General features: G+C 41.4%; 1 protein-coding gene across 1 annotated transcript; it reads left to right on the plus strand.

Annotated features, from left to right (window-relative positions):
* Positions 1-1,705: 1,705 nt before the first annotated feature.
* Positions 1,706-7,171, plus strand: hhex (hematopoietically expressed homeobox). Its single transcript, XM_080049578.1, has 4 exons — positions 1,706-2,365; positions 5,328-5,506; positions 6,319-6,369; positions 6,758-7,171. The coding sequence occupies exons 1-4, from the start codon at positions 2,011-2,013 to the stop codon at positions 6,968-6,970; spliced, it is 798 nt and encodes a 265-aa protein (XP_079905704.1). The 5' UTR covers positions 1,706-2,010; the 3' UTR covers positions 6,971-7,171.
* Positions 7,172-12,190: the final 5,019 nt, after the last annotated feature.

A 12,190-nucleotide genomic window follows, 5' to 3' on the forward strand; every position in this document is an offset into this window, starting at 1 on the left:
AAGCCTCAGGAATCTTTTGCAGGTGTTTAGAGTTAATTAGTTGATTCAGATGATTAGGTTAAGAGCTTGTTTAGAGTACCTTTTCATGATATGCTAATTTTTTGAGATAGGAATTTGGGGTTTTCATGAGCTGTATGCCAAAATCATCAGTATTAAAACAACAAAAGACCTGAAATATTTCAGTTGGTGTGCAATGAATCTAAAATATATGAAAGTTCAATTATTATCATTACATTATGGAAAATAATCAACTTTATCACAATATGCTAATTATATGAGAAGGACCTGTATATTGTATTATTGCTTTTACTGAAGGACAGGGTGTTACAAATACAACTGTCAGCCTGTAGGGAATCACACTCTTTTTTCGTTGCATGACATTGAGTTGATTGTTGTCAAAAGGCTCACTCACAACAATGGGGAGATAAGTGTTACAGTTAAAATTCATTCATTGCTTTTTCTTACAGATTATGATAGACTATATTGAAATAGAAAGATTGTATGAAAATGCATGTATGTGTCGTTGTCATAGTTTAAAAACTATGATGGAAACCACATGGTTACCATTTTAGAAGCAAAATATTAAAGTAATTTGCTATAGGCTATTGAATTTAACAAAAGACATGCTTAACCCGAATTCATTACTCTGTATTATTTGGTCCCTATATACTTCCATACATTACTCAGTGTGGAGGTTTGGGGGAAAACATATAGGCCTAAAACAATCACAAATCTGATTCAAAAGAGAACCATCTCAATCCTAAATAGAGTTGATTATCGCAAACCGACAAATAAATGATTCATTCATTCTCAAGCACTTAAATTAAGCAAAGTTGGAGTTATTTTTTTAAATACTTTATTTTTGTATTTTTTTCAAGAACACAAACACACAACCGAAAAGGTGAACACACAAACAAAAGTTAAAATAAACAACTAACATAGCGTACTCTACTTTACAGGTTTCTACGGACATTGTTTAAATTAAAGATAAATGTTATAGGCAAAACATTATAAAGTCAAAAAGGTGTCATGAAGGTCACTTCAGCGCTGCTATAGCCTATAGTCCAGGAGAGGCTGCTGCCACATCTGTTTACATGTTTCTGCTTTCCCTGAGATCTCAGAGTTGGAGATGTTGAAATAGCCACTACTACAAACCACATCATACCGTTAGCACACTGTATCCAGAGGTTGGTTCAAATAAGAGCATGGCAGTATGAACTGGATGTTCACAAAAATAAAGATGTTTCAGTACATTTGTGGAATTTTGAAATGGAAATTAAGTCTGTAATATAAATGTAGAATAATATCGCTTTTCAAAACGATTGGATGCTGTAACCAAACGCCTAGGCCTATAATATTGAGCTGAGGTGGTCTATTATTCTGAGTAAAGTGACTTTTTAAAGTAAGCATTTAAACAAGCCAATCAGTTCCATCGTTATTGCCTCCGACCATAGTTGTTGTTCAGCTTATAGTTGTCAGATGATTGGCTGTAGAGAAGTGATTCTCCTGAATCACTATTATCTCTTCTCTCACTCCTGTGATCAGCGCGAGGCTCGAGCCGCCGCGGAGCCAATGAGAAACGGCCGGCCGCCACCTGCAGGAAGTCGGCTGTCCACTTATCTCCTCCCTCCACCGCCTGCTGCCAGATAACAGCGCCAGCAGTTAGATCAGCAGCCAGCCAGTCCAACCACCGCAACTTGATGGACACCACAGCGCTCTAACGGTCTCCTCAACGGCCCCGAACACTCTCCTCAACGGCCCCGAACACTCTCCTCAACGGGCCCAAAAGACTCTCTACTCGTTGTGTCTCGGCCAGGCAGTGGACTCAGGTTGGCGCTGAAGGTGACAGTACACTCGGTAGTACTATGTAAAAAAAAAAAGTAGAAAAAAAGAAAATAGTTCTTGTTCTATATTGTCGATCCAGAGGAAGGCTGTAGGGAGAGGACTGAGGGACACAGCGTTCCGTTAACTCAGCTCCAGCGTACAGCAGCAGCAGCGGCAAAGGGCACCATGAGCGGCCCGCTTTACGCACCGACCCCCATCCAGCCGACTCACCCGACACCCTTCTACATAGAGGATATCCTCGGGAGGACAGCGACCAGCACCAGCTCCTCTTCCTCCTCCCCTCCGGTCCTCCCCACACCGACCCTACCGTCTCCAAACTCTTCCTTTACGAGTCTCATCTCTCCGTACCACCGGACACACATCTATGAGCCGACACCGATCCACCCGTCGCTGTCTCACCACGCCGCCGCGGCGCTCACAGCGACCTACGCCTCCAGTGGGACCTTCTACCCGTTCACCCACCACCACCACCGCTCCATGGGGGAGTACGCACACGCACTGCTGAGGCACGACCCTCTCGGTGAGTTGGGCCACTTGCGTCAAACTGCCTATAAACTGTGCGTAAAACTACAAACAGAGCGTATGGTCAAATACAACAACTCTCAAATTCAGTGCAACTTTTAGAAAACAAAACATAGTGATACGAAAGCATATACAACATGTCGCACAGTCAACTGTTGATGTGACAGAGGTCAGGGGCAGGATGCATTTCAAAGTGTCTGAGGTCTTTTGTTGTGTAGTATTTAGTGCAATAACAGCTCTGGGGGAGAAAATGATTGTGGATGATGTGGCGATAGGAACTCTTTGCATGAAAACGTTTCTGTCTTCGTGAGCTTCGTTTTAGAGCCAACGAAACCACTTTTGCATATCACGCTTGGCCATGCATGCGCACCGAACTCAAGACAGTCGACATTTCCATAAACAGATTGCGGGGTATGACAGTCTTTGGACGTGTTCCTTCTTTAAGTCTTCAGGTCATCAAAGTCCCGGGGACACATTTCTGAATGATACCTGCGCACGCACATATGAGTCACACTGTTATTGTGACAGACATATTGTGGGGCAACAATAGCAGCGGGCTTATCCTCCCCGTAAGTGGTGAAAGGGGTTGGTGGGGGGCGCATAACAACCTTGACTCTTTTTCCTGACTCCCATTGTTCTGAAACATCAGAGAAGCAAGTCAGCCGGTGACTAAATCGTAGCTGGACTCAAAAGCACTTGTTATGTCACTGCTTTGTTTTTTTGCTTTGATTTGCGTGTGTGTTTTCACCAAAATCAATGTCTCTTACAAGGAAACATATATATATAATGAATCCAAGCAGGTATTGTGTGGTTATGTTCTACCGTGGGATGAATCAGGATTGGGATTTGAGATGACTTCAGCTTGACATCATTACGCACAGATGGTGCACGGCTTTAAACCATGTTTAATAAAGATATATGTTCTAAGGAAATACAAGGACTAAATGTACCAAATATTTCAGTTTGATTTGACACATATCGGTCGCTCACACAGGTTTAGATTGGTCGGTTTACATTTCATAGTTGTGTCCATGATTTGAGGTATTTTAGGTTTTAGGTAGAAAGTGGTCGTGATGGTCCTCTTAAGTGTAGTGTGACTGTGTTGTTGGGGCCTTTTCCGGCTGTAGCGGAAGCCGTGAGCCTGTCGATAGGAGTAAATCTGCTTTCAGAAGCTGTTGAATGTTTTCCTGGCTCTCCCCCGGCCAGCCGCTTCCTCATGAGGCCCGCTGCACGCTGCTGATTATTTTATCGACATCCTCAATACAGACATATTCAGGAAACACTCGGCCTCCGATAGCCCGGGATCCGTTCTTCACATATTGTTGCACTTCCTCTGGCGGGCCCCGCGAGGATGTGGCTGACTTTCTTTATGGTCGGCGGCGAGAGAAGAAAATAAAGCAAACACAAGAGCAGGCCTAAAGGGAATCTAACCATCTAACCCGAACACAAGAGCAGGCCTAAAGGGAATCTAACCATCTAACCCGAACACACGACTCGTTAGAGGGGTTGAAAAGTAGCAAACCAACCTATTTACTTCAACACGCCTACTTTGAATATTTTGCATTGGGGTAAACGTGAATCTGTCAAACTAAATATGATGGACAATATGTTCAACAGCACTTGATCAGTCATTTCCAGAGCCAGAGTTTTATAGTTCAGGCCTACTATTTATTTTTCTTTTATTCAGTTAGGCTGTCAGATATTTTGCATTTCTTTACGGACTTAAAAATGTGTTCGTTGGGCGCTCCGGTGGCATAGTGGATACAGCGCGTACCATATTGGCCCCCGGCCTTTGTTGCAGTGGTCGCGGGTTCGATTCCGATCCGTGGACCTTTACTGCAGGTCATCCCCCTCTCTCTCTGTCTCCCTATTTCAACTATGTACAATCTAATAAAGCTTGAAAATGCCTAAAAATAATCTTAACAAAAAAATATATATTTTCGTAATTTTTCTCTTATTGGCCTAAACCAGGTTTACCAATGATAAACAACAACAACAACAACAACAACAACAACAACAAAAGCCTTTAGCTAGCCTATACCTAATCTTTCCTTTCATGATATTTGTATAGGGGAGAATATAGTCTGTCTCACGGGACTGGATTGGCCAACTTCCTTTGGAAAAGAGCAGCAGTGAAGGAGTGTGACAGCGGCGGACTGATTGTGTCAGTGGGCATACACAGTGTCTGTTGGTGGAGAGAATCACCGCAAAGCAGGAAGCACATGAAGCGGATATTTGGCCATAGTTTTCACTCTGTCACGACCTTCCTTAAAAGACAGCGTGCAGCAGGCCCGTGTGGCGGCTATTGTTTCTTCCAGGCCATTAAGAGGAGAGAGGAAACCAAACCTTTCTCTCAACAAACGACACGAGGAGTTATATAGCTTTAGTCTCCACACAATAGAGTAGGACCTATTAGTTTCGCAATGAATTCATTTCTTCTTCAATCATTTGAACTCTCTCCGTTGGTTTCAGTCAGTAACAGAATCGGCTATAATAGGCCTGATGATGAGGATGATAATAGCCTGATAATATTAACAATGATGATGTTCTACTTCAGATGCTTATGAAGTCAAATGAATGTGTAGGGTAACGTGTAGCAAGTAGCCTAAAATAGATGCGCATGGGCATAGGGCCTAATATATTTCGTTTTTAAATGTTTTCCGAAGGACTGTGGGGAATTAATGTCTCTGCTGAATTTTTAATTAATTTTTCTTTTATTCCCCCTACTGTATTACTGTTAGTCTAACACTGTATTAATGATGGCTCAAGTGTTGAGTGTGTTCTTCTTACTTATAATTTAACTGTCAGTCTGCTTCACGACATGTGTCAGCCTACCATTGTGTGGGAATGGTGAAACATGAATTATTCCCCTTGTGTAGTCAGCAAAGAATGCCCATATGAGGCTCGATATGTTCTTGAAAGTAGCCTAATTGTTGATCCCATTGGTTCCTTGTGTACAGGTAAACCTCTGCTGTGGAGCCCGTTCATCCAGCGGCCTCTTCACAAGAGGAAGGGCGGTCAGGTGCGCTTCTCCAACGAGCAGACCATCGAGCTGGAGAAGAAGTTTGAGACGCAGAAATACCTGTCCCCTCCGGAGAGGAAACGACTGGCCAAGCTGCTGCAGCTCAGCGAGAGACAGGTCAGCATCTATAGATAATATGCATCTGATCTGTAGATAGTAGGCCTATATCTACCATAGATACATCTACATACAGCCTTTATCATTGACACAAAGTCATAGTAGAAATGAACTTTAGTACGGTGGCCCTGAGAGCTTAGTGCGCTGCTGCTACACACGCTATAATAAAGAAAACTTCTTCATCCATTTGACAACACACCTGCAGTATTTAGAAATCATTTCACAGTGCGAGAGAGTGAGAAAACTCAACCAAAACATCAACACAAGCTGCCTAAACTAAACTCTATCACAGCTTCCGAACACATTGACAGAAATGTTGATCGATGTGTATCAACAAATATAATAAATATAGGCCTATTCTAATAAATGAACTTATTTTTTACTCATGCGTGCATGCCCAGCGGCCTATTCAGATAAACATGTTGTACTAAAATGATTATAACATTTACTGCAGGTAGGCAAAGTTGAAATCATATTTACGGCTTCAACGCCAAATATTCCCCTGAAGACCCGAGCATTTATTAGAATTACTACTGATTCTATTTGAACAATTTCATATCGTTTTGCACAGCCGCGAGGGCAAACGCGATTCTGATCAGCGTTGAATGAGTAGCCTATAAATACATTCCACAGAAATATCATCATTAAGCCTATTCGTGATCTCAATTATCAATGAATTTACGTAACGAATAATTCTAGAAAGAGAATGTAATGGACACTGTGCCCGATGTCACTGTTTGAACAGTGATGTTCTTTCGTGTTTGACTGTGACAAACAAATCTCATGAGTTCATTTTTCATTTTGTCTTTCAGGTTAAAACCTGGTTCCAAAACAGACGCGCGAAGTGGCGCAGACTGAAACAGGTGAGAGGCCGAATGACTAATTACGACCTACAGCCGTGGAAAAAAATTAAGAGACCACTCCAAATGTTCAGTGTCTCTTGTTTTATTATTTATAGGCATAAAGTAGACCTATGTTTGAGTAGAATTAACATTTTGGTTTAATTTTATGAACTACCGACAACATTTCTACCAAATTCACAATAGAAATATTGTCATTTAGAGCATTTCCATGAAGTAATGTAGAGATGAAGATTAAAGAATAATCCAGACTAGTCTCTTATTTTTTTCTGCGGCTGAAATCCTTTATTAGGAATGTTCCCTTTGATTTTCTTTGCATGGTTATTAAACAGCGATATGGCTAAAGGGTTGGCGTGTCACTGACGTCATGCTTTCTCTCCGTGTGCGTCAGGAGAATCCTCCGCTAGGGAAGGAAGACAGCTCGGCCGGGATCGAGCCCAGCCCAGAGCACAGACACACAGCGGCGGCCTGTGACACGCACACACACCCGCATTCTGACACGCACACACACCCGCATTCTGACACGCACACACACCCGCATTCTGACGGCTCTGACGACACGGATCAGGAGCTGGACATAGAGGACGATGATGATGAACACTGAAGCACGGACACATCGAGTTGATCAGTGGACTCCTCTTCACTTTGGTCTCAATGACTGGATGATAGACTCTAATATACATCTCCAACATGTCACCATCTTCAAGTGCCTTCCACACCGGGCGGTCAGTCGCATAGGCCTATGTTTGAAAGCTTTCTGTTTCTATATAATGTACTGTGTATTTGTGTTGATTGTGGATCACTGTAGGCATAGGCATATGTAGGCCTAGTTTTTCTTGTGTTGTATGCCTTTGTCGTTTTGGATGCTAAACGCTTAATGTGTCTTAAAGACGTTGACTCAAATATGATATTGTGCTCTACAAAACCAACAGAGCGAAAATCATGTTTTGTTGAGTGATAACCGATGAACCATTTTTGTGCTGAGAATAAATGGTCCCTTCTCCCGATGTAGCTGAGCTGGAATATGTCTGTGATTTAATCATCTGTTTATTTTGTCTCAATAGATTGCGTAATGTTTCCAAGTAGCCTCTAGCGCTCGGCTAAGAATTAAAATGACACACCAATAAACCTTAGCCTAATAAGACTAATGAGGTTTTAGCAGAGGCCTCAGGCCTGCATATTGTTCACATGTTGAATGCTAGTAATTTGGCACAATAATGAGATCGGAAACCTAGAATACAAATTAAACCAATTCCATACATCTAAACAAAGCTATAAGGACATCTTTTAGTCCACAAAGAAAAGAAAGACGCGTTGTAAGGTGATGTGCAAACACTTAGCTGCTCTGTAATATGTAGGCCTGCCTAACTAGGAGTAGCCTATAATATGACAGCTGCTGACGCTATACCTAATGGTAAAATATTCCAACCCGATTATGGCCGCTGCCATGATGAACACCTGGTAAATTGGAATGATTCCAATCCTTATGTCGCTGAGTGCCTTCACCTCTAAGAGAAGATGTTTAAGACTATGCGAGTCATGAGAAGACCAGATGAACATAGCAGCATGTTGACCGGCTGAGTGTGGACAGAGGGCGCAGTGAGAGTGAGCAAGCCTCATGGTGCTGTTGCTTCCTGCGCAATTGTGTATACAGCCCTGGAAAAAATTAAGAGACCCTTTGGATTTTTCTTAAATCTTCATCTCTACATTACTCACTTGAAAATGCTCTAAATGACAATATTCTTATTGTGAAGAAATGGTGTCAGTAGTTTATATTATAAAATCAAAATGTTAATTCTACTCAAACATATGCCTCTAAAAAATGAAATAAGAGACACTGAACATTTGGAGTCTGTGTGTGTGTATATATATATATATATATATATATATATATATATATATTGAAAACGTTGGGATCCCAGACTGTCACAGTATCACATGGGAAGCCTCGACCTATTTGGTGACTTAATCTTATAAATTATAAATTATTTAAAATGTTGCTTGATTTCAGCCAAAGGAATTTACATTGAATTAATTTCATGTTTATTTGATAAGGACAGTTGCTACCCCATAGACACTTGAACAACAAATCTCCAATGTAGTCTACAGCATCCAGCATGAAGCTACTGCTAACAGTGTTTATATGCTTTATATCAGAACCCTAGGAAAAATAAAAGAGCTTGAATCGGTAGTTTATCACGTTTGATCCCCTTTACTATAATTCTAGCTCCATATTTGGAGGACGCAAGTCTGGTTAATATTTCACAAATGGTAAAAAGTCATGGTGCAGAACAAGAAATGACATCCTTTACTTAGAAGAAAGCACTAACACAACAAGAAAACTAGCATTGCCATTTGTACTTCAATCAAAGTACAAGTCTGTTCATCTATGTATAGGCTCAATCTCCCAATGCAAAATGTCTGTTAAAAAATCCACTTCAAAAATGGTTATTTGGTATTTAAAGGACACAAGGTCCTGACTAAATGTTTGTCATGGTTGGTTCCATTAGTTTTGTATTGTGGTGGAGGGGCCGACCCCCTCACTGCTCAAAGCATTGCTTTTCATTCTGCTGTCTCCCTGCCACATGCTTTACAGAGGAATCAAAGGCAGCCACAGATACGCACACTGTTTAGTTGATGTCAATGCCTGTCCCATCACCACATTCAACTTCAAATAGCTTATCACTGACTTCTCATGCAAACACTGCAAGTGGGAGTTTTTCAGTAAGTAGATTAGGTTAATGATTGAGTGAACCTTCAAAACAGCCCCGCACACAGATAGCCGCAGATTGAGATCATCACAAAATATGGGTTGAGTATGTTTTATCAATAGGGATGATTACAGTTGTTGAGACCAACACAGTTCAACTGAGAATATGGGCTGAGTTTGAAGGATTTGAGCTCATCCCTCCAACAAGCTTATTTGTGAGCTTTGATGGCCTCACACATTAACACGCTATTCCAAAACCAACAGTACGCACATTGATCTCAGCCTCTGGATTGTGTAATGCTTCACAAATTGTTCAGGGTAAAGTCAACATGTGGAGGAATAGCACACACAGTTGGTGGGTGAAATGTTCAACAGATAGCTGTTTGACTCCAAAGTGCCTGTCAATTCACACACACACACACACACACACACACACACACACACACACACACACACACACACACACACACACACACACACACACACACACACACACACACACACACACACACACACTGTTTTGATTGTCATAGTCTACAATTCTTATTAATGCTTTCATGTTGTTGGGGGTGTGATAATGGTTCTACATTGTACCTGACAATAAACAATTTGACTTTTGGTGATGTGTAGAAAAAGTAAATGTTTTTTTTGGGGCAAACATGTTGACATGTAGCTTGTTCTCTGCTGACTGACATGATGATGACACCATGTCAGAGCTAGTGGATCTTGACCAATTGATTGTCCTACAATTAGAGAGAGTACAGAAGGCTGATCCTTGGAGGTATACTGTAATCCTTCTTATTCTATATATATTTGTAATAAATCGCACGCGAAAACCAAAACCAACAATGTGCTCCTGTAGACCTACCGTAAGACACCAATCTTTAGAACACTTCACAAATAATTCGAATTTCAGTCATTTCCCCAAACAGTGGCTCCCTGTAGTTCCTATCAAACATAAAGGAGGACATAGGGTAGCTATCTTTTGGGACTATTTTCAGCTGTGGAGTAATGAACATTGTTTGTGTTAGTGAGTATTAATGGTAGCAGCAGTGTACGTGAGACCCAATCCATAATAATCAAACTACAGTGATTGTGATGAAGGAACATGTCACCCAGAGCAACGGTTGATTGAAGAAAATGGGACTAAAGACTTGTTCAACGCTGTGTGTACACACAATTGTGGAACACGTTTTTTTAAATAATGAATTGAAGTGAAAAATGTACAGGAACATCAAGCTTACCTGAACCAGGATTCCCCTGAACTAACCTCAGCCAAACCCTAAAGAGAAAAGTGTATTTTTAACAAATGTTTGATATGTTTTCAGATCCAAAACCTGTGGCATGTATTGTATATGTATTCAGCCCATACTCTAACCAGGAGACTCTCTACCACCTATTTAATAAGATGAAAGACTCAAGACAGGCAGGATGCTATTACCTCACTAACCATCTATTACCTCTTTGTGTGTGTGTGTGTGTGTGTGTGTGTGTGTGTGTGTGCGTGTGCGTGTGCGTGCCCTTGTGGTATTGGCAGACATAAGTTAATGTGTGGTTATATTTGAACGACTGAGGAATGTGTTGACTGTTGACCTTGGCCAAATGGAAGCCATTATCTCCCTGCACCGTGGCCCCCTCCTCTGCCGAGCTGATAAATTAATGAGAGAAAAGACTGTTTACATCGATACTAGTGTCGCCAGCAAGCACACGCACACACACGCACGTACACACACACACACACACACACACACGCACGTACACACACACACACACACACACACACACACACACACACACACACACACACACACACACACACACACACACACACACACACACACACACACACACACACACACACACACACACACACACAGAGGGAGAGGAGGTGGAGAGAGGGATACCAGGAAACAGAGACATACTATGTATCCAGATGGCAAATATGTTTACAGTAATAGGTGAGGTGAGTTGTTTTGTAAGCATCTATTTTTTATTCATTCAAGCTTTATATTTCTAGAACTATATTAATTGAGAACTATCAAAGACAGTTCCATTTCAAAGGGTTAATAAAGTAGCCTAGTCATGACTCTTTACTGTTCCTTAATAAACAAAATAAATATAAAAATACAATGTTGTTAACTGTGACATTTAAGAATAGAAGTAATAACAGTAATCAACCCTTAAAGGTGCTGTAAGCGGAATGGTTCTTTTAGCTAACTTCCTGTCAGTGACTGCAGTTAGCAGTCCCCTCGCTCGTCCCTACGTCAACACATTAATGCACTGCGGTCTTCAATCAGCGAGTTATCTAGCATCATCTCAGATCCATAAGTGTGATGAAACATGATAAAAACCATCAAAACAGACATTGGGAAGGATTTTTACCTGCTCCGCCATTGTCGGCGCATGCACATTCACCCATCTGTTGCTCTGGCGTGCACCGGCAGTGAGACCATGGAGTGTATATACTATATATGAGTGAGACGAGTGTCGGTTTGTAGCGTTCTCTCTTCTGATTGGATAAAAATTTCGGGATACTACAATACGTTTATTTGACGATTACATGCAACGCAGCTGACTGAGAGATCGGCTTTATGAAACACGCACACTATATAAGTGATCACTGTATGAATAAAGAGCAATTTAACACTTATATTAACATAAATAAACCGCTTACTTCACCTTTAAGGTAACTAGATGTGATCGGTAGATACAAAACATACACCAGAGAGAGAAAGAAAATAACCACTGTTAATTACAAAGCTTAACATGTCAGCGGCTAAGAACTTTAAAGTGGCATCCAGCATTGGTCTATGTTAATAAATAATAAAACACACCGAACACATTCTGATAAGCTTTATTTGGCACATAAGGTTGCTGAACCCAGACCTGACCAACTGAAACAGATCATACTGTACACTGCCACACAGGCTTGTACAGTAGGCACTAGGCATGATGGGAGCATCACTTCATCCACCTCTTCTTACCCTGATGCACCCATCACTCTGGAACAGGGTCAATCTGGTCTCATCAGACCACACAACCTTTTTCTATCGCTCCAGAGTCCAGTCTGCTCTGGGTGCCCTAAAACTCAGGGTCAACCTCTGTGGCTTTTGC

The sequence above is a fragment of the Ammodytes marinus genome, assembly GCF_949987685.1.
Source record: "Ammodytes marinus genome assembly, chromosome: 20".
NCBI lineage: Eukaryota > Metazoa > Chordata > Actinopteri > Uranoscopiformes > Ammodytidae > Ammodytes > Ammodytes marinus.

Excerpts from the sequence above, each read along its gene's own strand:
- hhex (XM_080049578.1), top strand. The coding sequence starts at position 2,011 with ATGAGCGGCCCGCTTTACGCACCGACCCCCATCCAGCCGACTCACCCG. Across the intron at positions 2,366-5,327 it reads GCTGAGGCACGACCCTCTCG|GTAAACCTCTGCTGTGGAGC; the intron begins GTGAGTTGGGCC and ends CCTTGTGTACAG. Across the intron at positions 5,507-6,318 it reads TGCAGCTCAGCGAGAGACAG|GTTAAAACCTGGTTCCAAAA; the intron begins GTCAGCATCTAT and ends TTTGTCTTTCAG.